At 35.2% G+C, this 24991-nt stretch overlaps 5 protein-coding genes, 1 long non-coding RNA gene and 1 pseudogene across 6 annotated transcripts; 5 read left to right on the top strand and 2 right to left on the bottom strand.

The window, feature by feature from the left end:
• Positions 1-445: 445 nt before the first annotated feature.
• LOC103859585 (cytochrome P450 72A15) lies at positions 446-9345 on the top strand. Its single transcript, XM_033286416.1, has 5 exons — positions 446-6187; positions 6273-6490; positions 6587-6834; positions 7304-7673; positions 7890-9345. Exons 1-5 carry the CDS (start codon positions 5923-5925, stop codon positions 8346-8348), a joined length of 1560 nt encoding a protein of 519 aa, XP_033142307.1. The 5' UTR covers positions 446-5922; the 3' UTR covers positions 8349-9345.
• A 231-nt stretch (positions 9346-9576) lies between these two features.
• On the top strand, positions 9577-11558 carry LOC103859589 (annotated as a pseudogene).
• Positions 10407-11935, bottom strand: LOC117132425. Its single transcript, XR_004455991.1, has 2 exons — positions 11544-11935; positions 10407-11288 (listed from the first exon to the last, which is right to left on the bottom strand). It is a non-coding gene; the product is annotated as an uncharacterized LOC117132425 (long non-coding RNA).
• Positions 11928-14232, top strand: LOC103859588 (cytochrome P450 72A15). Its single transcript, XM_009137146.3, has 5 exons — positions 11928-12204; positions 12613-12830; positions 12933-13180; positions 13268-13637; positions 13712-14232. The coding sequence occupies exons 1-5, from the start codon at positions 11928-11930 to the stop codon at positions 14135-14137; spliced, it is 1539 nt and encodes a 512-aa protein (XP_009135394.2). The 3' UTR covers positions 14138-14232.
• An 818-nt stretch (positions 14233-15050) lies between these two features.
• On the top strand, positions 15051-17330 carry LOC103859587 (cytochrome P450 72A15). The gene is made up of 5 exons (XM_018658060.2): positions 15051-15396; positions 15658-15875; positions 15984-16231; positions 16322-16691; positions 16777-17330. The coding sequence occupies exons 1-5, from the start codon at positions 15123-15125 to the stop codon at positions 17200-17202; spliced, it is 1536 nt and encodes a 511-aa protein (XP_018513576.2). The 5' UTR covers positions 15051-15122; the 3' UTR covers positions 17203-17330.
• A 238-nt stretch (positions 17331-17568) lies between these two features.
• LOC108871396 (cytochrome P450 72A13) lies at positions 17569-19707 on the top strand. The gene is made up of 3 exons (XM_033286444.1): positions 17569-18181; positions 18389-18627; positions 18996-19707. The coding sequence occupies exons 1-3, from the start codon at positions 17905-17907 to the stop codon at positions 19464-19466; spliced, it is 987 nt and encodes a 328-aa protein (XP_033142335.1). The 5' UTR covers positions 17569-17904; the 3' UTR covers positions 19467-19707.
• A 1734-nt stretch (positions 19708-21441) lies between these two features.
• Positions 21442-24879, bottom strand: LOC103859590 (mechanosensitive ion channel protein 5). The gene is made up of 5 exons (XM_009137147.3): positions 23109-24879; positions 22777-22900; positions 22406-22699; positions 22120-22322; positions 21442-21957 (listed from the first exon to the last, which is right to left on the bottom strand). Exons 1-5 carry the CDS (start codon positions 24713-24715, stop codon positions 21657-21659), a joined length of 2529 nt encoding a protein of 842 aa, XP_009135395.1. The 5' UTR covers positions 24716-24879; the 3' UTR covers positions 21442-21656.
• Positions 24880-24991: the final 112 nt, after the last annotated feature.

Raw genomic sequence — 24991 nt, forward strand, 5'->3', positions numbered from 1 at the left:
TAAGTCACTAATTTATTAATTTAAAAAATACCCTTAATTAATATTATATATATATATATATTAAAACTGAATTTTATTTTAGTAATATTAAATTTCTATTTTATATTAAAATTTAGTTAGTTTTTCTTCTTTGACATATTTTATTAGGTTTTAGACTTTTAGATAGGTTATTGATTTATTTTTAATTTCTAACTGATTCGCTAATGTGTTAATTAAAACATTACCCTTAATGAATTTTATATATAATTAAAAACGAATTTTATTTTAATCATATAAAATTTATATGTTATATTAATATTAAATAATTTATTATAAAATAATATAATAAAATTATCAAAAATTTTAAAAATAAGATAATTCTTATATATTTTGTTTCTATGTGAAAACAATATTTTTATTATAAAAGTTAAAAGGATTCAAAAAATTATAATTAAATATTATTCAAGAAAAAACATTTATATAAAGATATTTTCTAAATTATTTCTAAGATATGAGTGTTTTAAAAAATTTAACATGGGATGTTTAGAACACGGGATTATGCTTATGAGAGAGTGGCTCGGGAATGGACTTCGAGATGGGTCGAATGGGCTCCGAAAATAGTTTTTTTTTTAACTCAAGCCTAGTCCGGATGACCTGTCATCTTGATTGGTTCACAATATTTTGTCCATGTGGCAGAGCTTAGAAAGAAGGGATTTAGTCCCTTTTATATAGTAGGATTACATGCTTCAGTTATTTATTTGGTGTATATCTTGTACTTCAGATATTTATTTGGTCAAACAATTATTATGTGGTCAACAGTTTTTTGTAAACAGTTTACAAGAAATCTTGGTATATTTTTTTGTTCTTACTATATTTTCTTGTTCTAATATTACTTTTATCAAATTAGTATATATTCAGGAAATGTGTTACCTGTTTACAAGAAAATCTTGACCACAAAATAAATTATTGACCAAATAGATAGTTTATAGATGAATTTGACTGAACGGTATTCCTTCCGTCTTATAAATTAAAGAGTGTCGTTTTAACATTATAATTTTGTTTTACAAAAGTGTTACTTTACATTTTTAATGCAAATTTGTAGACAATATTTCAATTTCAGCCTTATTACTAGTAATGCATTAATTGAAAAGATCATGTTTTTAATGCATTAATGTTGGAAAATGATTTTTAATAGTTTTCTTACATTTCCTTTAATCTCTTTAGATATGTAGAGAGAAAGTGCATTAACTAAGTAATAAATATTTAGTTTCGTGTTTCAAGTATAATCTATCTATCTATATCTATATATATAAAGGGGAGTTTTCTCTCACCTCCTACTGCCACATCATCTCTATGCATAGGGCATTTTGTGCCACCTGTCCACTTCTTAAAAAAAACTATCGGCAAGTTTATTGTTTTCACTGTGTTTTGTGTATTGGGCCAAGTGCATTGAATCATGTTTAATTCATAAGACCCAATAGTGCTGGTCCACCTCCGTATCTCCTCGGATCTCGACGCCTCCGGCAGCGGCTACCGTTTGTATTCTTCTGACGTATTAGATCAACCATTTACGTTTCAGTGGGCTTTAAATACATATGCTATAAAACAAAAGATTTCTATTGATGAATTTAAGAAACATGCATGTAACCAGACGGTTGTTACATGTCTTCTATGTTTCTTGAGGCGCTTGATGTGAAAAGAGGGTGAGCTCATGGTCGCGGACATGATGCTTCTTGATGAAAAGGTATGTATCTATGTGATAAGCTTCTACAGTCGTTAACCCCAAATTTGCGGAAGGTTCCCTGCGTTCCAAGAAGTAGATTGTCAATATTTTTGATTTGTGTTCTTTTCCTTGAGTCCCTTGATAATGTGTTTTACATTGATTTGGTAGCCATATAAACAATTACCGTACTTTAACTTTCAGGTTCTTCCATATTTTTTTTCCTTAAGTTTCTAATGTATAATTATGTTGGTTTGAACAGCCCTACTGCAATTCGTGTGCTTAAAGCAGCACTCAATGATCAACATGTCAGAATTCAAGTATGTCTCAGATGCTTAGTTGTAGTGACAAACTCATTATAAAAGGATTTATAAACTTTTTTTCTAGGATGCCGTGAATGAGAGACACTCTTATTCTATGGAGCCGAAGAAGCTACTAAAGAAAGAAAGTCTTACTGCTTGAAAACTCTGTTGAATTTCCCAGTAAACTCTTGACTGGAAAGGTACTTATAACTTTCCCTGCTGATATATAGTTTCATTTATCTGCCTCCAATGATCGTTATTGGTTGAGTTCTGCAGAACATGGCCTCCAAAAATCAATCAAAACTGTATGAGCCCATAGAAGAGATTGATATAATGTTGAACCAGACATCATCCTCACCGGAGCTCCATTTTTCTTTCATATCTCAAAGTCACCGATTGTTTTTTTTTTTGGCAGGTGAACCTAAGGAATCTGAAGTCACATTCCTAGCTTTAACATTCAGTTATAAAGTTAATCACAACACTGAGTTGCTACCTTTGGTACATTCCCCAAGTCCTACCAAACAGATGTATGTATTTTCTTAAGAAATATTTTTTCAAATCTTTGGAAGTGTTATTATATTATTTTCTTGACAATCTAATACATTAATCTTATTAGTATTTACAAAGAAAATGTTACATTATGTTTTATTAATGCATAAAACATGGATATAAAAAACATAAATATGTCCAAAGCTTAACCTGAGACGTATACATGCCCCTCTGAAGCTCACTTGAAAGAGTTTTTCATGTTATCTCTTACGTTTTATATTTATTGCTTTTATTTTTAACTTATTCATTTAAAATTCATTAATAAATGTATAGATAAAAGTTAAACTATCGTAAGATTATTACTGTCTGTTTGAGAGGGTGGTTTATACTTGCAAGGTTTGGGTAATTATAATTGCATAATTTTCAATAACATATAAGAAAAATTCATAAAATAGAAGTTAAGAGTGTCAATTAGCGATATTGTTTTTAACATTTCATCAACGTAACTCACCAAAAATTTTAAACATTAACTCTGCCAGTTTTTGTTTTCATTAATAATCATTAAACCCAAGATAATAGAAACTGACAAATTGTCAGTGACAATACATTGAGGAAACCAGCGAAAAATTAAAACATAATTGGAAAACGAAGGGTGTCCAACTCGGGAAACAAACCGGACATAGCGATAAATTATAGGGATGTGTTAAAAACTGGGAAGTCAAGCTACGAAAAAACAAATCAGAAATTTATGAGTACAAATCAGAAATTAAGAACGAGATGTGAGACTGATTGTTCTGTACGAGCAATAATAGCTCTAACAAATGATAGAAAAAGTGGCAGAAGAATATGGTAATGATACTTTTACTTTAAGATATGCAAACATATATATATTTTAATGAATAATGATGCTTTCACTTTTAGAGATAGAAAAGGAAAACACATAGTATAAAAGAGAGCGTAAGCAACGCAGCTTGCATAATTGGAGAGGAAGGATGCTACAAGAATAAGTGGAGCTAAGGGAAGGCTGTTACTACTACCCACTTATGTGCTCCAATGTTCCAAGTTTGGTTTAGATCCAGTAAGGTCCACTATTGTGTCTACTATGTTTTTCTTTCATGTAATTTGAATCAAGATCAGTTAATAAAGACATAGTTTTCAACTTTGAAGAGTGACGGAAAGGTTGAGACATGATTTTCATTACGAGAAGATGATCAAATTTTGAGAACATATACCGATCGAGCTACTCACACTTAACGAAAGGCTATTTATAAAAAGCTAATATCATGTTTTTCTTAACATACTTTCTGGCATACTCATTGCACTTGCACATCACTAATCCTATATCATATTACATTTTATATTCCTATATCATATTACATTTTCCTCAATAGAAGAAGAACATCCTTAAATATTTGGGCCAGTAAGTTTTATGGTCTCTTTGTAACATTCTTACATTTAAGCCGGTAGATATGGTTGTCAAATGAATAGAAAGATTAATAATGCCAAAAAACAGTTGACTAACTACTGGTCACTCTAAAATAAATGTAAGTCTATCATCATTAAATTGAACCAAACAATAGTAACTGAGTTTCCTTACTTTTTCGTTCGGAGAACAATAGCATTTTTTGTCGTTTTGGTATTAAAGATCAGACGAGGCACTCAATCACCTACGCAATTCTGCAAATGCAAATTATCTTTGTGGTTTATTACTTTTGTGCACATGAAAAATCAAGAAGAAAAAAAAGTTCCTAGATACCCTAGACTGGAAACGCACACTACCTACATCCGATCGTTGCTGGAGAAAAATTAAAAAAAAACACTCAGTCTCTTCCTATTCAGCTGGAGGGCGTATATCTAAAAAATATGGCTAGACTCGAACCCCCAAAAAGTTGCGACCTCCAAAACATAAATCATCTATGCAAGAATTGTTACTACTTCATAAGAGTTGAGAAATTTGTCGATTACATTGTTCATAAATAAAAAAAATGTCATTGGTTACTTTGATTTTTAAAGACAAAGCTGATTTTACATTTTTTCTATCATGAATATTTAAAAATCTTTAATTTATTGTTTGCTTTACTTTTGAAATTAATTATTACTCCGTCATGTACCTCCTGCCATCAACTTTCCGTTTAGGATAAACCCATAAAATTCAAAAAATAAATAAAATTCTTTATACATACGTAAACCAAAAAAATACATTTCCCCCATAAGTTAATTTTTGTTTTTGCATTTTCACTAACATGTACTCATAAAATCCATTATTAGTCACGACTCTCAATTCTTAATTAGCAAGAACTACTAATTCTAACTCGACTGGATAACAACTAACAGATGAAAAATGAAACTAATTGAATTCAAAAGAGAAAATAACGTCGAAACCCGGCGCGTAGCGCCGGAATACCCCTAGTTAATAATAATATATACTCCATCCATTTCAAAAGTATACATATTCTAGAAAAAAAAACTGTTTCAAAAATATGTATTTTTTATATTTCCAATGCATTTTTGTTAATTAATAATAAAAAATTGTAAACTTCAAAAACATTAATTTCATTTCTTAAAGTTTTTTTGGTTTAGAAATATAGGAAATATAAAATTATAAAAAACTATGCATTAATAACTATGTTCTACTCCCTCCGTTCCTAAATGATCCATGTTTTAGAAAAATATTTTGTTTCTAAAAGATCCATATTTTATATTTTCAATGTATGTAATAATGGCAAACTGTAAACTTCAAAAACATTAATTGTGTTTACTGAATTTTGATTGGTTAAAAATTATAGGAAATGGCTAAACACAGAAAATCATACATTTATTATCAAAATTTTAAGTGTTTTCTTAATAAGTGTGAAAATTCTAAAACATAGATTATTTAGGAACAGAGGGAGTATTATGTTTTATTAATAAGTGTGAAAATCTTAAAACCTGTAGTATTTTGAAGCAGAGGGAGTATACTACTCATCTTCCACAAAGATAAATATTTTTGGAAAATACTTGTTTCACAAAGATAGTTTTTTTTGTTTTCTATAATTTTTATTATTTAATGATAAAAATGTTATTTAAAAAATGAACTTATTAAAACACTATCAGTTTAACTTTATTTAAAACTAATAATCATAGAAAAATGTATTATTTATACAAAATTAATGTGTTCTTAATATGTGTGATCAAGTAAAAAAATATATTTTTGTGAAACAAATGAAATAACAATTATGGCAAGAAGTTATATTGTAAAAAAAAAAAAGACTTAAGGCATGGAAGACAGATGTGGCCAGAGGTCGTGAAGTTCCAAGTAAAGGCAAAAACTTCGACGGTTACAAGAAAAATACTTGTCCGAACACACAAATTCTATAAATATTAAAGACATGTGACCACCTGCATTTCTTCATCAGCATTATCAAACTCTTAATACACCAATAACATTAGAAAATGGAGACATTACTTACATCATTGGCTATGGTTGTTGTATTGTGGTGGATATGGAAAATTGTGGAGTGGGTTTGGGTTAAGCCTAAGATGCTAGAGAGTTACCTGAGAAAACAAGGTCTTGTCGGCACTCGTTACACGCCTCTTGTCGGAGATGTGAGAAGAACTTTTAGCATGTTGAAGGAAGCAAGATCGAGACCAATGAAACCAACGGATGATCTCATTTCACTTGTCATGCCTTACTCCTTTCAAATGCTCAATACTTACGGTAGATATGTTTTTCTTGGTTTGGATTATAGATTTTTTTATTTTATAAGTAACATTGTCCTGATATATGTATGTGGCTGCAACAGGAAATACCTTTTTCACATGGTTAGGACCCGTACCATCCATCACAATAATGAATCCACAACTGATCAAAGAAGTGTATAACAAAGTTTATGATTTCCCCAAGACTCACACGTTTCCTTTGCTTGCGTTGATAACTGATGGACTCGCTAATGCTGATGGAGATAAATGGGCTAAACACCGGAGGATCATCAACCCGGCATTCCACTTTGAGAAGATCAAGGTTGCTAGATTCTCTTTTCTAATATGTCAGATCCAAGTTAAATTTCTTTTGACTAATGAGTTGATCATATTCTAAATTATGTGCCTGTATATATAGAATATGGTCCCTACGTTTCATCAATGTTGCCGCGAGGTTGTGTGCGAGTGGGAAAAGTTAGTTTCAGATAAAGGGTCCTCTTGTGAGGTTGATGTTTGGCCATGGATTGTGAATCTAACCGGGGATGTGATTTCTCGTACCGCTTTCGGTAGCAGCTATAAAGAAGGACAGAGGATATTCATACTACAAGAGGAACTAGCAAAGCTCATCATGCAAGCTCTTGGAAAGAATTACATCCCTGGATATCGGTAAGAAACTTGACTTGTTTTGGTCTAATACTAGCATGACTGATTTGTTTTCTAACACAATATACAATCTTCTTATGTTTATATGAATTTCAATGCTCTATTTGCCATAGGTTGTGGCTTTCATTATCTTTATTAATAGTTATTTATTTTCAATATTAAATTCCTATTAAACTAAATCAATCTTGGAAATCTCACTTTTGAGGGAGTTTTTGAGGGAGTTTTTTAATTCATTGCTTGTATTGTGAATTTTGGTTTTCATTTATTAAGCTTTTCCTTCATTTTTTTGCCATAGGTTGTGGCTTCCATTATCTTGATTAGTAATTGTTTAACAAGAAATTCCTAATAAATTGACAAATGTTTATTCAAAATCAATAGAAAATGAGGATAATGTTTCATGGCTTGTATATACTAACTCAAACTTTTGTCAATGCAGAATTGAATTTCACATTTCATTTTTTTCTTGGCGTAGGCATATCCCAACAAGGAATGCTACAAGGATAAAGACAATAGTTAGAGAAATCCAAGTTATACTAAAAGGGATCATTAGCAAAAGAGACGAGGCTAGAAAAGCTGGAGAAACCCCAAGTGACGATTTGTTGGATCTACTTCTTGTATCAAATTCAGGTGAAACTAAAGGAAATGGACTGACCACCGAAGAAATTATTGAAGATTGCAAGTTGTTTTATTTTGCGGGACAAGAGACCACTTCAGTGCTTTTGACTTGGACCATGGTTTTGTTAAGCCAACACCAAGACTGGCAAGCTTGCGTGCGAGAGGAAGTGATGCAAGTTTTTGGTGATAGAGACCCCGATCTTGAAGGCATTAAGCAACTCAAAGTTGTAAGTATTAAACCAAACAAACAAAACAATTTTTTTTTTCAAGTTGATGTTTTCTTTTATTGGATTTCAAGACTAAAGTAGGTCTTTTCATTATTATAGTTTCCTCTACATCAGATTCTTACATTTTATTTAGTTACTTATGAGCCACCTGAAAAAATGCTAAAAACACTAAGAAGTTTGAAAATGTTATATGTGCAAACTACTCTAATTTTATAGCATTTTGATGATTTTGTTGAACGAGTCCTACAGATGACGATGCTTCTTTATGAGGTCCTTAGGCTTTACCCTCCAGTCATCCAGATGAACCGAGCGATCCACAAAGAGATCAAACTAGGCGATATGGCAATACCAGCCGGTGTTCAAGTCAATATACCTGTTCTGCTTATCCATCGTGACACTAAGCTTTGGGGCGATGATGCAGCAGAGTTCAAGCCCGAGAGGTTCAAAGATGGGGTCTCAAAGGCAACAAACAACCAGGTTTGCTTCTTGCCTTTTGGATGGGGACCGAGGATTTGCATCGGTCAGAATTTTGCTCTCTTGGAGGCAAAGATGGCTCTGGCTTTGATTGTACAGAGATTCTCCTTCGAACTTTCTCCTTCTTATGTGCATGCACCTTACACAGTCATCACTATTCATCCACAGTTTGGTGCTCATCTTATCCTAAACAAGCTATGATCTTGTGATAATATTACATAAACTTGTTATACACGAGCAAACAAGACAGCGTAGAGAAACTAATCAAGATCACATTCATAAAACCATGTTTCTGAATGCTTCCTTGATAACGACTCCATCTTTTTAGTGTAATACTTATAAGTTTAAATAAATTTATTATTCGGGATGTGTACACCTATAAATAGTCACCAATAACCTTTTTTTTAAACACTTTTTTTTTAAAAACACTTGTGTTGGACAGTCACCGATAACCATATATTCATTTTTGTAAATCGAACTGAAAGTTGTCCTAACTGTATTTTATTGAGTTTCATGGACATCTAACTTGTCCCATTAACTATTGCAAAGTTAATATTATGTAATCAAAGAAAGTGCATATAAATATTATTCTTTTCTGATTCATACAATATAAATTTATATAGATTTTGAAGGTTTATTTTTTATTATATCATTTTTTTTTCTTTTGCCTGAATTTCTTTTATTATATAGTTTCTTTTTCATAAGCAATTAGTTTTGTTAGTTTATATTTTCAAGATCTAAATAATTAATAAATTAAATTGTGTACATTATTATATTTTCATATATATCATAATGTAAATTAACAATAATACATGTCAAAATCTAATTAATCGTAAATATATTTCATTCAAACGATTGAAACATATTTTCTTTAATATAATGGGATACTTAGAAAATTAAATCAGTGGAGAGGTTATTTGAAGCAGATGTAAATCTGTTCATATAGTTTACTAGTTCAGTACATATAAGGGGCAATGAGAAGTAAAAAGCAATGAATAGTTGACAAAAAAAACGCAAAATAATTAACCAAGCGCTTGTAGCTTGGTGGTAAAGGAGATACAGCTGTACTGTCCGCCACCCGGATTCGAGTCTTGGCTACAACGGATTTAACATCCCTTTCGTTGGGGCGCTGGACTCCTTTCGGGGTGATAGTTGGGAATGTGGCTGCCCAGATACCAGAGTTATAAAAAAAAAAAAATTGACTTTCATGTCTCACCCAAGATATGGCCAAATAGGTTATCTCTATCTCTATCTTCGACCAAAAAAGATTATCGAAATCTTTGCCTTGTGCATACGTAGCATGTGGATGTGAAGTTCAAAGTAAAGCAAAGTTCTTAACAAATTATTTTATGTTATCTTACATTTTCAATCTTTAAAATCTCAAGAATATTAGAAAAATTATCAGTCTCTTCTTTCACTGGGAGAGAAAATGGAGATATCAGTTGCGTTAGTAATAGTTTCAGTAGCTATAGTTCTTGTATGTTGGTGGACATGGAGAACTTTAATGTGGATTTGGTTTAAACCAAAGATGCTTGAGGGTTACTTGAGAAGACAAGGTCTCTCCGGTACTCCTTACACACCGCTCATCGGGGATTTGAAGAAGAATTTCAGTATGACAATGGAGGCAAGATCCAAACCCATCAAACTAACGGATGATGTCTCAACACGTGTTTTGCCTTATCCGGTGAAAATGCTCAATACGCACGGTATGTTTTCTGGTTGGTCTCTTTGTTGCTGATGAAGAAAACGTTTCAACTTAATTCTGTATCCTTGATGTTGCTAAAACAGGAAGGACTTTCTTTACATGGCTTGGAACTACACCAACCATCAATATAATGGATCCTGAGAAAATCAAGGAAGTGTTTAACAATGTTTATGATTTCCAGAAGCCACATACATTTCCTTTGGCTAATGTGATAGCCAGTGGACTCGTTGCGTATGATGGTAACAAATGGGCAAAACACCAAAGAATCATCAACCCGGCTTTCCACCTTGAGAAGATAAAGGTTTAGGCTTCTTGACTCCCTAGTTATGTAAAAAAAGATCACACATCGGAAATTTAAGAATGGACTAAGTAATATATAAAAAACTTTGGTCAATCGACTTATCACCACTTGGTTTTAAGTTGGAAGTCTACTGTTCATTTTGACTCCGTCTAATTTGTGCTTATATGTATAGAACATGGTACCTGCTTTGGTCAATCAACCTCAACGTGTCTGCATCTATTATATATATTTGGAGATGGTTGGGTCAATTTTTTTTTGTTTTTTTGTAGTTATCTCCCAACAAAGGATAATAGAAGGATGAAAGCAGCATGCGGAGAAATCCATGTTATACTGAAAGGGATCATCAACAAAAGGTTAAAGGCTAGAGAAGCTGGAGACGCACCAAGCGATGATTTGCTAGGTATACTTCTTGAATCAAATTCAGGGCAAGCTAAAGGAAATGAAATGAGCATTGAAGATGTGATGGAGGAGTGTAAGTTGTTCTATTTCGCCGGACAAGAGACAACGTCAGTTCTTCTGGTCTGGACAATGGTTATGTTAAGCCAACACCAAGACTGGCAAGCTCGCGCACGAGAAGAAGTGAAGCAAGTTTTTGGTGATAAAGAACCAGATACGGAAGGCTTGAACCAGCGCAAAGTTGTAAGTAAAACTAAATTAAAATAATTTCCAAGTGACTTCAGTACGTTTGTTGTGTTATGATGATTTTGCTGAATGCTTTCAACAGATGACCATGATACTATATGAGGTCCTTAGGCTATATCCTCCACTAACGCAGATGACCCGAGCCATTCACAAAGAGATGAAGCTAGGCGACCTTACACTGCCAGGAGGCGTTCAGATCAGTCTACCTACTCTATTAGTCCATCGTGACACACAGCTATGGGGCAGCGATGCAGCCGAGTTCAAGCCCGAGAGGTTCAAAGAGGGTGTCTCAAAGGCAACAAAGGGCCAAGTATCATTTTTCCCCTTTGCGTGGGGACCAAGGATCTGCATTGGCCAGAATTTTGGTCTTTTGGAGGCAAAGATGGCTTTGTCTCTGATTCTACAGAGATTCTCCTTTGAGCTGTCTCCTTCCTATGCTCATGCGCCTTACATAGTCATCACATTGCACCCACAGTTCGGTGCTCATCTTATCCTACACAAAATATAGTTTCTGTAACGGATAAACCCTTTGATTCTGTTGTTGTCAAAGAAACTTGTAATATACTGATGAAATAAGTCCAGATCATAATAAAACTCAAAGTCTTGGCGCTTTTGTAATTATTATTAAAAATAGTATAAATTATATTAATTTAATTTGATTTATATACATGATAAATAATTTATAATATTTTATATATAAATGTATAGCACTGTTGAATATTAAATTAAATAATAAACAATGATATACCTTGATCTTCTCAAGGTGGAACGAGGGTTGATGATTCTCTTTTGTTTGTACTTTTTGTTATGTAGTTATCTCCCAACAATAAAAGAAGGATGAAAGCAGCATCCAGAGATGGTTTTGCTCTAATTTATGTCAATATAGTAGAGTTTCTCTATTTATACATAAAAATGTATAACAATCTTATTTTTAACTCTATATATAGGGATGAAAATTGTATTTTTTTTATATTTTGTCTTAAAAGTAGAGGAATTCTGTTATACAGACATAAATTAGAGCAAATCCACTTTTATATTAAAGTTTCTTTATTTTAGCATATAAAAGTAAATATAGAAGTGAAAATAATCTTATAAAATTCACAATCTCTCCTTTCCCTTGGAGCTAGAGAAAATGGAGATATCAGTTGCGTTAGTAACAGTTTCAGTAGCTATAGTTGTTGTGTCGTGGTGGACATGGAGAACTTTAAAGTTGGTATGGTTTAGACCAAAGATGCTTGAGAGTTACTTGAGACGACAAGGTCTCTCCGGTACTCCTTACACGCCTCTCGTCGGTGATTTAAAGAGAAATTCTAGTATGATGATGGATGCAAGATCCAAACCCATCAAACTAACGGATGATATCTCGCCACGTGTCGTGCCTTTTCCCTTCGAAATGCTCAAGAGTCACGGTATGTTAAATCTTGTATAGTTGGCCTCTTTGTTGTAGAGTACCTGATCAAGAACAGATCTCTATTAAATGTCTCACATCAATTGGGTAAAAGGTTACTGGGCAATATATGAGTAATATTCACTCTTGAGTAGCTTTTCGGTGTGAGGTGTGAGTTAGGCAATACTAACATGGTATTAGAGTTTATGGTTTGATGATTTCCAACCAAACATTTTCATACTTTATGTAGCATGTATATGTTGAACATCTCATTGGTATTTTCGAGATAATGGACTAGAGTTTTTTCTATTAGACCATGGTCTTCTGCCATATATATAAATGATGTGACAATCGTCCACTCTATTTTGGATGTGAGTTAGACTCATTACTAGTAGTCTCATCCTTTGTATCCGTGATGTTGCTGAAACAGGAAGGACTTTCTTTACATGGCTTGGAACTACACCAACAATCACTATAATGGATCCTGAGCAAATCAAGGAAGTGTTCAACAAAGTTTATGATTTCCAGAAGCCACATACGGCCCCTTTGGACAGCGTGATAGCCAAGGGACTCACTAGTTATGATGGTGAGAAATGGGCTAAACACCGGAGGATCATCAACCCGGCATTCCACCTTGAGAAGATCAAGGTTTAGACTTCTTAAAGCTTAACCTAGAATCAACTTCAGAGTGCTTTATGTATGTGTGTTATGTTCATTTGGTTAACTTGTGACTTTTGATTTTACGTGTAGAATATGGTACCTGCGTTTCACCAAAGCTGCAGCGAGGTCATTGGCAAATGGGAAAAGTTAGTCACGGATAAAGGGTCCTCATGTGAGGTGGACGTGTGGCCAGGGATTGTGAACATGAATGCTGATGTGATCTCTCGTACTGCTTTTGGTAGCAGCTACAAAGAAGGGCAGAGGATTTTCGAGCTCCAAGCGGAACTAGCACAACTCATTATACAAACTTTCGTGAAATCATACATCCCTGGATATATGTAATAAAAATAAACTCAACTTATCTGCTTTATACATTGGAGATGGGAGTTATGTGTCAAAAACTCTCTTTCTTTTTTTTTGCGTAGTTATCTTCCAACAAAGGACAATAGAAGGATTAAAGCAGGATCCAGAGAAATCCAAGTTATACTGAGAGGGATCATTAACAAAAGGTTAAGGGCTAGAGAAGCTGGAGAAGCACCAAGCGACGATTTGCTAGGTATACTTCTTGAATCAAATTCAGGGCAAGCTAAAGGAAATGAAATGAGCATTGAAGATGTAATGGAGGAGTGTAAGTTGTTCTATTTCGCCGGACAAGAGACAACTTCAGTACTTCTGGTCTGGATAATGATTATGTTAAGCCAACACCAAGACTGGCAAGCTCGCGCACGGGAAGAAGTGAAGCAAGTTTTCGGCGATAAAGAACCCGCTACAGAAGGCTTGAACCAGCTTAAAGTTGTAAGTAAAAAAAATTTCAAGTGACTTCAGTACGTTTGTTGTGTTATGATGATTTTTCTGAATGCTTTCAACAGATGACGATGATTCTTTATGAGGTCCTGAGGCTATATCCTCCAGCAGTGCAGCTGACCCGAGCCATTCACAAAGAGATGAAGCTAGGCGACTTGACACTACCAGGAGGCGTTCAGATCAATCTACCTATTCTGCTAGTCCATCGCGACACACAGCTATGGGGCAACGATGCAGCCGAGTTCAAGCCAGAGAGGTTCAAAGACGGTGTCTCAAAAGCAACAAAGGGACAAGTCTCTTTCTTTCCCTTTGCGTGGGGGCCAAGGATCTGCATTGGCCAGAATTTTGCTCTGATGGAGATAAAGATGGCTCTGGCTTTGATTCTAAAGAAATTCTCCTTTGAGCTTTCTCCTTCCTATGTTCATGCTCCTTACACAGTCATCACCATGCACCCACAATTCGGTGCTCATCTTATCCTTAACAAGATATAATTCCACCACCCCATGAGATATTTATAAAAAGAGCTTGTTATATATGCAAGAGAAATAAGATTTCACAGAAGAAATTAGTCAAGACCATCATACTCCAAAACAATGATTTTGTAATAGTACCATAAGTTCAGCCCATTTCAGATATTAATGGGATTCTTAAAAAAAAAACTGGCTTTTTATTTTCTTAATTAACAACAATTTTGATAAACTTGTTGTGCAGGATATATGCATGCCAAAAAAATAACTCTTTTTTTTATATAAGATCATACTTTATTGATCATAATATTGTGTTTACATAGTCTTCATGTAGAAGACTTGTTATCATTGATGGTACATAATAATGAAAACAGAACGAAAGATTGTTCAGAACGAAAGAGTCTTTTATTAAGTTTGGTAGACATCTTACTTGTCCCATATGTGACATTCTTCACATGGCCGTCATGATAAAATAACTCTATTGATTTTTTGATAAATTGTTAAAATAATTTATCAATGAAACAATTTTTATGTACAAAAACTATAAAATTTGAATAAGAGAAAATAATTCTTTATGAACACTGAACTAACGCTGTAAGAGACCATGCAACCTTGACATTCAGAATACATTTTTTTTCTTGATAAATGATTTTCGGAGTACATTGTAGACATGATTCATTCCGAATCGTTTATCAATCATCCGAGACATCTAGTTAGACTTGAATATGCATCTTACACAGATAAATACAATTCATTATCTACAAAGAAACGTAAAAAATAATTAGTCAAAAAAAAAAAAAAAGAAACGTAAAATAGTTGACGTACGATAGGATACATACCTATCAATATCGCTCCACACAAATTGAAGTTCGCTTATTTTGCCACGTGGCATGTAACCTAATCACAAAATGTATGGTACTAAAAGACTCATGCGATATTATTCGCCAACATTCTCAATCTATAAAATTTCAAGAATATTAGAAAACTCTCCATCTCTCTGGGAGTGAAAATGGACGTAGTTGCTTCAGTAACAATTTCAGTAGCTATACTTGTTGTGTCGTGGTGGACATGGAGAACTTTAAAGTTGGTATGGTATAGACCAAAGATGCTTGAGAGTTACCTGAGAAGACAAGGTCTCTCTGGTACTCCTTACACGCCTCTCGTCGGCGATTTGAAAAGGAATTTTAGTATGATGATGGAGGCAAAATCCAAACCCATCAAACTAACGGATGACATCTCACCACGTGTCGTTCCTTTTCCCTTCGAAATGCTCAAGAATCATGGTATGTTAAATTTTGTATTGTTGGCCTCTTTGCTGTAGAGTATCTGATCAAGAAAAGGTCTATATTAAATGTCCCACATGGTCTATGTAAAAGGTGACTTGACAATATATAAATGTTGTGGCAATTCTTATAAACAGTTTCATACTTACTTAAGTAAGCATGTATGAGCGGCTCATGTATTTCCGAGATATAAAACTTTGAGTTATTTCAATTAGATAAGGTTATTGAACAATGTAAAAGTGGTGTATGTTGCTGAAACAGGAAGGACTTTCTTTACATGGCTTGGAACTACACCAACAATCACTATAATGGATCCTGAGCACATTAAGGAAGTGTTCAACAAAATTTACGATTTTCAGAAGCCACATACGTTCCCTTTAGGAGATGTGATAGCCAAGGGACTCGCTACTTATGATGGTAAGAAATGGGCTAAACACCGGAGAATCATCAACCCGGCATTCCACCTTGAGAAGATCAAGGTTTAAGCTTCTTAAACCATAACCTAGAATGAGCTTTATAGTCCTTTAAGTATGTGTGTTATGTTCATTTGGCTCTGTCCAACTTGTTCCTTCTACTTATGTGTGTAGAATATGGTACCTGCGTTCCACCAAAGCTGCAGCGAGGTTGTTGCCAAATGGGACAAGTTAGTCACAGATAAAGGGTCCTCATGTGAGGTGGACGTTTGGCCAGGGCTTGTGAGCATGACCGCTGATGTGATCTCTCGCACTGCTTTTGGCAGCAGCTACAAAGAAGGACAGAGGATATTTGAGCTCCAAGGGGAACTAGCACAGCTCATCATACTTAAATTTCTGAAATCTTTCATCCCTGGATATCTGTAATAGAAAAAACAACCTCAACGTGTCTGCATCTATTATATTTGGAGATGGGAATCATGTTGTGTCAATTTTTGTTTTGTTTTGTGTAGTTATCTCCCAACAAAGGATAATAGAAGGATGAAAGCAGCATGCGGAGAAATCCATGTTATACTGAAAGGGATCATCAACAAAAGGTTAAAGGCTAGAGAAGCTGGAGACGCACCAAGCGATGATTTGCTAGGTATACTTCTTGAATCAAATTCAGGGCAAGCTAAAGGAAATGAAATGAGCACTGAGGATGTAATGGAAGAGTGCAAGTTGTTCTATTTTGCTGGACAAGAGACAACTTCAGTGCTTCTGGTCTGGACAATGGTTATGTTAAGCCAACACCAAGACTGGCAAGTTCGCGCACGAGAAGAAGTGAAGCAAGTTTTTGGCGATAAAGAACCAGATACGGAAGGCTTGAACCAGCTCAAAGTGGTTAGTAAAACTAAATTAAAAAAATTTGCAAGTGACTTCAGTACGTTTGTTGTGTTATGATGATTTTACTGAATTCTTCCAACAGATGACAATGATACTATATGAGGTCCTTAGGCTATATCCTCCAGCAGCACAGCTGACCCGAGCCATTCACAAAGAGATAAAGCTAGGCGACCTGACACTGCCCGGAGGCGTTCAGATCAATCTTCCTATTCTGCTAGTCCATCGTGATACACAACTATGGGGCAACGATGCAGGGGAGTTCAAGCCCGGGAGGTTCAAAGACGGTGTCTCAAAGGCAACAAATGGCCAAGTCTCTTTCTTTCCCTTTGCGTGGGGACCAAGGATCTGCATTGGCCAAAATTTTGCTCTGATGGAGACAAAGATGGCTCTGGCTTTGATTCTACAGAGATTCTCCTTTGAGCTTTCTCCTTCCTATGTTCATGCTCCTTACACAGTCCTCACACTGCACCCACAGTTCGGTGCTCATCTTATCCTACACAAACTATAATTCTTTAACGGATAAACCCCTTTTGGAGTGATGAAAGGGAAGTTCAGATCATAATAAAACTCAAAAATATTGTTTATGTATTCATGCCAGAACAAGCGTCTCATGGATGAAAACCCTTTGAGCTATGATTCTAACAGAACTAAACAAATACACAATACAAACGTACGTGCAAAACTCTAAATCCGATTCGTACATTGGTTTAGTTATTAGCTACTTTAAAAAGTTTTACAAAAACAATAAGAAGTTTGAACAATATTGATTTTTTGATAAATTGTTAAATTAATTCATCAATGAAACAATATTTATGCAAAAACTATAAAACTTGAATAAGAGAATATAACAAGAATATAACTATGAACACTGAACTAACGCTAAGAGACCATGCAACCTTGATTTTCAGAGTACATTGTAAACATGATTCATTCCGAATCATTTTATCATCATCCGAAACAGTTAAATACACAGATAAATACAATTTATTATCTGCAAAGAAACGTAAAGTAATTGACGTACGTTACATGCCTATCAATATAGCTCCACACAAATTGAAGTTCGCTTCTTGCGCCACGTGGCATGCGACCTAGTCACATAATAAATGGTACTAAAAGTCTAAAAGACAACATGGGATATTATCCGCCAACATTGCTCAATCTTTAAAAATTCAAGAATATTAGAAAACTGTCCATCTCTCTGAGAGTGAAAATGGAGATATCAGTTGCGTTAGTAACAGTTTCAGTAGCTATAGTTCTTGTGTCGTCGTGGACATGGAGAACATTAAAGTTGGTTTGGTTTAGACCAAAGATGCTTGAGAGTTACTTGAGAAGACAAGGTCTCTCCGGTACTCCGTACACGCCTCTCATCGGCGATTTAAAGAGAAACTTTAGTATGACGATGGATGCAAGATCCAAACCCATCAAACTAACGGATGATATCTCACCACGTGTCATGCCTTTTCCATTCGAAATGCTCAAGAATCAGGGTATATATGTTAAATGTTGTATAGTTGGCCTCTTTGTTGTAGAGTACATGATCAAGAAAAGGTCTGAACTATTGTGTGTTTCTGAAATAGGAAGGACGTTTCTGAACTATTGTGTGTTTCTTAAATATGTCTCCAACTACCAATGTGAGATTTGACAACGAAAAGGTCAATAAACAAAAATGACCTTTTCAAGTGACGATTTGCTAGGTATACTTCTTGAATCAAATTCAGGGCAAGCTAAAGGAAATGAAATGAGCATTGAAGATGTGATGGAGGAGTGTAAGTTGTTCTATTTCGCTGGACAGGAGACAACTTCAGTGCTTCTGGTCTGGACAATGGTTCTGTTAAGTCAACACCAAGAGTGGCAAGCTCGCGCACGGGAAGAAGTGGAGCAAGTTTTTGGAGACAAAGAACCAAACACAGAAGGCTTGAACCAGCTCAAAGTTGTAAGTACAACCTAATAAAAAAAAAGAAATTCCCTATGATATCCATTTTAATTTATCTTCAAAGAAGAAAATGATAAAAATAAGTTTTATTAACCCTTTTATTAAAGGGTAAAAATATAATTTTATTCTAGATTTTACTAATCTACATTTGGAATTTAGGGTGTGGTTTTAAGGATATGGTTTCAAAATTTTAAAAATAAAAAATAAATATTAAAATTTTAAAAATAAAAGTGATTATTTTGATTATTTTCTTATTCGAATACTATTTTTGTGACAAAAATTTAAAAATTGTTATTTAAGAGATTGTCCATGAAAAGATGTTAGTACGTTTGTTGTGTTATGATGATTTTGCTGAATGCTTTCAACAGATGACGATGATTCTTTATGAGGTCCTTAGGCTATATCCTCCAGCAGCGCAGCTGACCCGAGCCATTCACAAAGAGATGAAGCTAGGCGACCTGACACTACCAGGAGGCGTTCAGATCAATCTACCTATTCTGCTAGTCCATCGCGACATACAGCTATGGGGTAAAGATGCAGCGGAGTTCAAGCCAGAGAGGTTCGAAGACGGTGTCTCAAAGGCAACAAAGGGGCAAGTTTCTTATTTTCCCTTTGGGTGGGGACCAAGGATCTGCATTGGCCAGAATTTTGCTCTGATGGAGACAAAGATGGCTCTTGCTTTGATGCTACAGAGATTCTCCTTTGAGCTTTCTCCTTCCTATGTTCATGCTCCTTACACAGTCTTGACACTGCAGCCACAGTCCGGTGCTCATCTTATCCTACACAAGATTAGTTCCACCACCCAATGTGATGTTTTTAAAAAGAGCTTCTTACGGTAAGAGTTTAGATTATTTATGTTCGCCGGAAGTGGATAGAACAAGGAAAGGTCGGGTAACAAAATATTAATGTTTCCGGATTATTTATATTTACGTATTTATAGAACTTCCTAACTATACCGCCATATGTTGGTTTTTCACACCCTAACTTTCGATATTTTTAAATTCCTCCCTTATTTTGTAATATGTGGTACTACAAGTCCACAGATCTTGGTGGAGTGTACTAACGGCAGATTTGTGTCCATGCTGTGAGCCGCTGCAAAATTTCATACATGTGTTTTGAATTCGAGCTTAAATGGTCCTCCTTCTCATAGATATTTGAATTAAATGACTCGAAAATATATGCTTTGGTTTAACTAGTGTTAATATGGTTGTTAATGGCGATTAACTAGACTGATAAAGTTAGCGGATTTTGCACCAAAAAATAAAAGAGTTAGCGGATATATCTCGGAATCCACTTAGCAATTAGAATTAGGTTTGATTTATACCGTATTGAACAAGAAATTAACAATATATTTTTATATATGATTTGAAAACAAAAGTGTGTTTTTATTGAGTATAAACGATGCTAATTTATCAATGTGTAGATACTGAGTTTGACATACTGAGTTTGAGAAGTTTAAAATTTACTTACTTAATTAAATCACTTTAAGATATTAATATATTAATGTGTCGATACTGAGTTTGAGAAACTTATCGTTAATGATGCTCTTATAGGGGGTGACTGGTTTTCCCGCTACCACCCGCAAACGCAGCTTTTGCGGTTGGTAGCGGTTGTCGGCGTTTGCAACAATCACTCAAATCGCTCTAAACCGCTTCAAACCGCTCCGAATCTCATAAATTCAAAAGCTGGCTCCAGCTAGCGTTTGCGGTTGCGGGAAGGTAAATTTTTTTTCCGTTTTTTTTTAAAATAATATATATACAATAGTAAAAATATTTAATAAAAAATAACTGAAATTATGAAAATATTAAAATATATCTATTATATTTTAATTAATATTATAAAATTTTATAATAAAAACATTTTTAATAAATTTTCAAAAATTAAAATTATAACTTTCTAAATATAAATTTTATATTTATTATAATTTTATGATTTTTGATATTTTTATAAGTATATTAAATGTAAATATTGTTAATTTATTATTTGACAGTTACCGCATTTGGTAGTTAACCAGTCAAAAGTCACCCGCAAACGCACTAATTTTTAACCGCAGTACCAGTCGTACAAATCTCTTAAAACCGTTACAAACCGCAACCGCCCGCATCCACAAACTCCCGCAACCGCAACCGCAACCGCTGCGTTTGAACCAGTCAGACCCATAATTGAGTTGTTTCATCTAAAGTCTTAAGCTTTTACTTGTGATTAATTGCGTCTTCATTTCTGGTCCCAATCCTCCATTTATAGGGGGCGACTAGTTTTCCCGCTACCACCCGCAAACGCAGCTTTTGCGGTTGGTAGCGGTTGTCGATGGTTTGCAACAATCACTTAAATTTCTCTAAACCGCTTCAAACCGCTCCGAATCTTATAAATTCAAAAACTGGCTCCAGCTAGCGTTTGCGGTTAAGTACGGGCGGTTGTGGAAGGATAAAATTTTTTTATTTTTTTTAAAACAATATATATACAAAAGTAAAAATATTTAATAAAAAATTAAAATTGAAATTATGAAATTTAATAGATATATTTTAATTAATATTATAAAATTTTATAATAAAAACAATTTCAAAAAAATTTCAAAAATTAAAATTATAACTTTCTAAATATAAATTTTATATTTTTTATAATTTTATGATTTCTGATATTTTTATAATTATATTAAATATAAATATTGTTAATTTATTATTTGACTGTTACTGCATTTGGTAGTTAACCAGTCATAAGTCACCCGCAAACGCACCAATTTTTAACCGCAGTATCAGTCGTACAAATCTCTTAAAATCGCTAGAAACCGCAACCGCCTACATCCACAAACTCCCGTAACCGCAACCGCTGCGTTTGAACCAATCAGGCCCTAGAACAATATCAAAAATGTCTTGAACCCCATTACAATCACTATATACTTATTCTTGAATCACAAATTACTACTTCCAGAGAATAGAAAACTGTTACAAAACCACTCATACATATATATACGTACACAAAAATCATATTCTGCTATCCCTTACTTCCCTTGCTCAACAAGTCTTTACAGTTCAGGCACCGCGTTGATGCAAACAAGCTGGAGGCAGACGGTCAGAAGTACCCGGAGTCACCGGAGGGAAACTTTTAATATTAATGCCTTGAGGATATAAACGATACTCAATATCAAGCTCTCTACAAGCTTTCCCAACTTCCTCTAGTAATTGACTTCTCCTTATAAACCTCTCTCCCATGTCTTGAAAATTCATTCTGTGTGTCAACCACACCGCAATCTTCACGCTTTTCAAGTCATCCATGTTTAGGAACACAATCATAGGTGCCGGATACCAATGATCCTTCTTGAAGTCTATATAACTGCATGAAAAAAAAACAAATGAAAGTTTGGCCTTGAGACTTTAAAGTTTTACGAATTAGTATATAGACATAGCCTCCTAAATTGTTAAGAAAATATATATATAATTTTTTTTTACTAAAATGTCTATAGCCTCAAGATCTTAGCGTCTCAATGTAACTAACCTGATTATTCTCTGTTTAATAGCAGCTATCTTTTCTGGAGGAGTTGCTATGTGAACAGAGAATTCAACCGCATCTCCCATATCAGGACTTCGGAAGTAGTTAGCTATAGGTTTTGTCCCAAGAACACTATTCGGGTATATGATCTTTTGATTATCGTACCGTAAGAAAACAGTTGTCAATATGTTCATTTCTTCCACAACCAACTGGTAAAAGAAACAACAAGATTAGAACCATGTCACACTATTTTAATAAGTCCAGCAGATTATTGTATTAGGAGGGAACAAACCTGAACACCGTCAATTTCGCAGCGGTCACCAACATCAAATGGGTGCATAACGAAAAGGAAAATGATGGCTTCAAAGATGGTTTTGCATGAGTTTCCGAATATAAAGGCTACTAGAAGTAGCTGAGAGCTTAAGACTAGCAAGAACTTGGTTGTGGCGATTCCTAGTATAAGAAGCCAAATGATAATGATTATAATGCTAATCAACACATTGATTATGCGGTGAAGCCTGTTCACTGCTGTCTTTGTGTCGTTTAAGGTCAATGCCAGAGCCCTCCGTTCTCTAAATGCCTTAACCTGTGAAAAAAACGTCAAGATAACTCTGTTTTGCATATGAAAAGAATCTTGACATATATATCTAATTTAGAACTTACCACCCAATTCTTGAGGCAAGACTTGCTGATCCTAAGGCTCTCTGAAGCTCCTTCAAAGAGAGCCATGGCTCTTTCAGACTCCTCTTCAGACAGAAACCGCAAGAAGTCTTCCATATGTATGTACCTAAAACCCGATAAAAAGAAACTCAAGATTTAAGCATAAACCATACTAAAATTTTGGAGCTGTAGATAATTTAGTAAGAATTTAAATAAATTTTGTTTTATACATTTTGAAAAAATGTTTATGGATATTAACTTTTAAAACATTGAAGTGATACGTCAATGTTTCACTTGTCTATGCACACTAATGATCAACTTCAAGATATATATACCTGGAACCAGGCTCAGTGACATTGTGAAAAATCTTCTTAGCTGCAATCTTTGCTTCGCACTCGCTTCTTATCTGCGTAGCATGCTCACTCTCCTCAACTGTGTCCTGCATATGTTCATCCAAGGTAGAAAGAGCGCCTTTTCGTATTATATTCATCAACTTGGTCATGTTCCAAGCAGACACATTGTCTGTATTCATCCTCTGCAATTGATCTATCCTTATCCCTTCACTATCTCCTTCTTTGTCAGAACCAACCCGAGACAGTCTCGCACCTTTCCCGGCTTTCATAAAACTCTTAACCGTCGCTTTTAGAGCTGGAGGCAACTTAGCTCCAGCCAGTTTCTCTAAACTCTTAACATCATCCGTTACTTTCTGCTCTTCTTCCTCCATCCTCTGAATCTCCATCAACGGAGGACCAGAGAGGGTTTCAATCACGTACTGAGTGAACAATGATTCTTGAATCCGATCAAAGTAAGTGCTCATGTGGAAAGATGAGGCAAGAACCTTAACCAGAAGTGTCTTAATCAACCAAATGATCACAGCAACAAGGAGACAAACCAACACTCTCGTCACGTACCTAATGGCAGTAGTCCGGGTCTCTCTTTCCACTTTCTTATCGAACAAGAAGTGCCACGCAAGCAACACGAGCCCTAACCACAAGGTGTTTTGAACAGACTTTCTAACTCCGTAGACGAAATACAAAACCCTCTTTCTCAAAACGAAGTTCTTCTCGGCCGAGAAGACGAGGATCCTCACTATCCAGCTCGAGACTAGTCTCCCGCAAATCAACACCAAAACCGTCACTTCCCATTTCCACAGGTCCAGCTTCCACCATGTCTTGCGCCGCAAGCTATGTACCGTTAAGCTACAGACCAAACTGGTGACTATCAGAACTAAACTTATCCATTCGAGCAAAACCCAAATGCTGAGTTTGTCTCTTTTGAACACGTCCGGTAAGTCCTCGTCCAGAAACGGATCTTCCTCCTCGTCTTCCTCCAGCGTCCCGGTTCGAGATGGAGTTCCCGGTTTAGGGCTTTTTCCGAGAAAACCGGTTTTCCGACCGGATCTCATCTCTGTTTTGTCGATAGCTGGATGCGTCGGTGTTGGAGGATCCATAAGTCTTGACTTCGTCTGGTTCCTCCTCAGTAACGGTTTCTTCACGACCTCTGCTTCGTCTCTGTTGGCCTTGTAGTGACGGCTCTCCTCGTCGCTGCTCCCACCGAGTGAGATTCTGTTCTGTCTCCTTCTCACCGCGTCGGCTTTTCCTTTCGCCGTGAACGGAGAAGATGACTCTGAGATCGCCGGTAAGCCACGTGGCGGGTCGATATCGAGAGAGATCTCTCCGCCGGAAGCTGTCTGCTTCGCCGGAGGATCAGAGAAAGCATCTGGATGTTCTCTCTGCTGTCTGAAATGGAAACTCTCGCCGCCGACGTCGAGTTCTTGATCATCGTTCTTACCCTTTTCACCATCCCAAAAGTCGTAGCTCGACTCTCTCCAGAAGTTGCCTCCGTCTGCATTGCTGCTTGACCCTGTAGCACCGACGGCTCCGCTCTCTTCGCCGTTAATCTTAACGACGAAGTCACGCCGGTCAGTGGAATCAAGGGCCATGATTGGAGAGAGAGTTTTTTTTTTATTTGGAGCAGAGACGAGTGACAAGTACGAGCATAGATGAAGAAGATGAGAGGTAAGTAACTACTTGAGCATTTAAATAATAAATGTTATGAAACAAAATAGCAGGTGTGTATTTGTATTTTGTTCTAAGATTGCAACGTGTGTAAATAATTCTATTTAATTTTCATGCAAAGATTTTGAGATTTTATAATGTTAAGTATTGTGGCCCGTGTGATAAGAATGTGATGTGAGTTGGTGAGATAAGATTTGTGC

Source organism: Brassica rapa, chromosome A03 (genome assembly GCF_000309985.2).
Source record: "Brassica rapa cultivar Chiifu-401-42 chromosome A03, CAAS_Brap_v3.01, whole genome shotgun sequence".
Lineage (NCBI taxonomy): Eukaryota > Viridiplantae > Streptophyta > Magnoliopsida > Brassicales > Brassicaceae > Brassica > Brassica rapa.

What these genes read in the sequence shown, in the direction of transcription:
- LOC108871396 (XM_033286444.1), top strand. Translation starts at nt 17,905, where the DNA reads ATGGAGATATCAGTTGCGTTAGTAACAGTTTCAGTAGCTATAGTTCTT. An exon ending in CGAAATGCTCAAGAATCAGG is followed by an intron (nt 18,182 to 18,388) that starts GTATATATGTTA and finishes ACGATTTGCTAG; the next exon opens with GTATACTTCTTGAATCAAAT. An exon ending in GCTTGAACCAGCTCAAAGTT is followed by an intron (nt 18,628 to 18,995) that starts GTAAGTACAACC and finishes TGCTTTCAACAG; the next exon opens with ATGACGATGATTCTTTATGA.
- LOC103859588 (XM_009137146.3), top strand. Translation starts at nt 11,928, where the DNA reads ATGGAGATATCAGTTGCGTTAGTAACAGTTTCAGTAGCTATAGTTGTT. An exon ending in TCCACCTTGAGAAGATCAAG is followed by an intron (nt 12,831 to 12,932) that starts GTTTAGACTTCT and finishes TTTTACGTGTAG; the next exon opens with AATATGGTACCTGCGTTTCA. An exon ending in TCATACATCCCTGGATATAT is followed by an intron (nt 13,181 to 13,267) that starts GTAATAAAAATA and finishes TTTTTTGCGTAG; the next exon opens with TTATCTTCCAACAAAGGACA.
- LOC103859590 (XM_009137147.3), bottom strand. Translation starts at nt 24,715, where the DNA reads ATGGCCCTTGATTCCACTGACCGGCGTGACTTCGTCGTTAAGATTAAC. An exon ending in GTCACTGAGCCTGGTTCCAG is followed by an intron (nt 22,901 to 23,108) that starts GTATATATATCT and finishes ATCGGGTTTTAG; the next exon opens with GTACATACATATGGAAGACT. An exon ending in ATTAAACAGAGAATAATCAG is followed by an intron (nt 21,958 to 22,119) that starts GTTAGTTACATT and finishes TTTTTCATGCAG; the next exon opens with TTATATAGACTTCAAGAAGG.
- LOC103859585 (XM_033286416.1), top strand. Translation starts at nt 5,923, where the DNA reads ATGGAGACATTACTTACATCATTGGCTATGGTTGTTGTATTGTGGTGG. An exon ending in TCAAATGCTCAATACTTACG is followed by an intron (nt 6,188 to 6,272) that starts GTAGATATGTTT and finishes TGGCTGCAACAG; the next exon opens with GAAATACCTTTTTCACATGG. An exon ending in GCATTAAGCAACTCAAAGTT is followed by an intron (nt 7,674 to 7,889) that starts GTAAGTATTAAA and finishes CTAATTTTATAG; the next exon opens with CATTTTGATGATTTTGTTGA.
- LOC103859587 (XM_018658060.2), top strand. Translation starts at nt 15,123, where the DNA reads ATGGACGTAGTTGCTTCAGTAACAATTTCAGTAGCTATACTTGTTGTG. An exon ending in TCCACCTTGAGAAGATCAAG is followed by an intron (nt 15,876 to 15,983) that starts GTTTAAGCTTCT and finishes TTATGTGTGTAG; the next exon opens with AATATGGTACCTGCGTTCCA. An exon ending in TCTTTCATCCCTGGATATCT is followed by an intron (nt 16,232 to 16,321) that starts GTAATAGAAAAA and finishes TGTTTTGTGTAG; the next exon opens with TTATCTCCCAACAAAGGATA.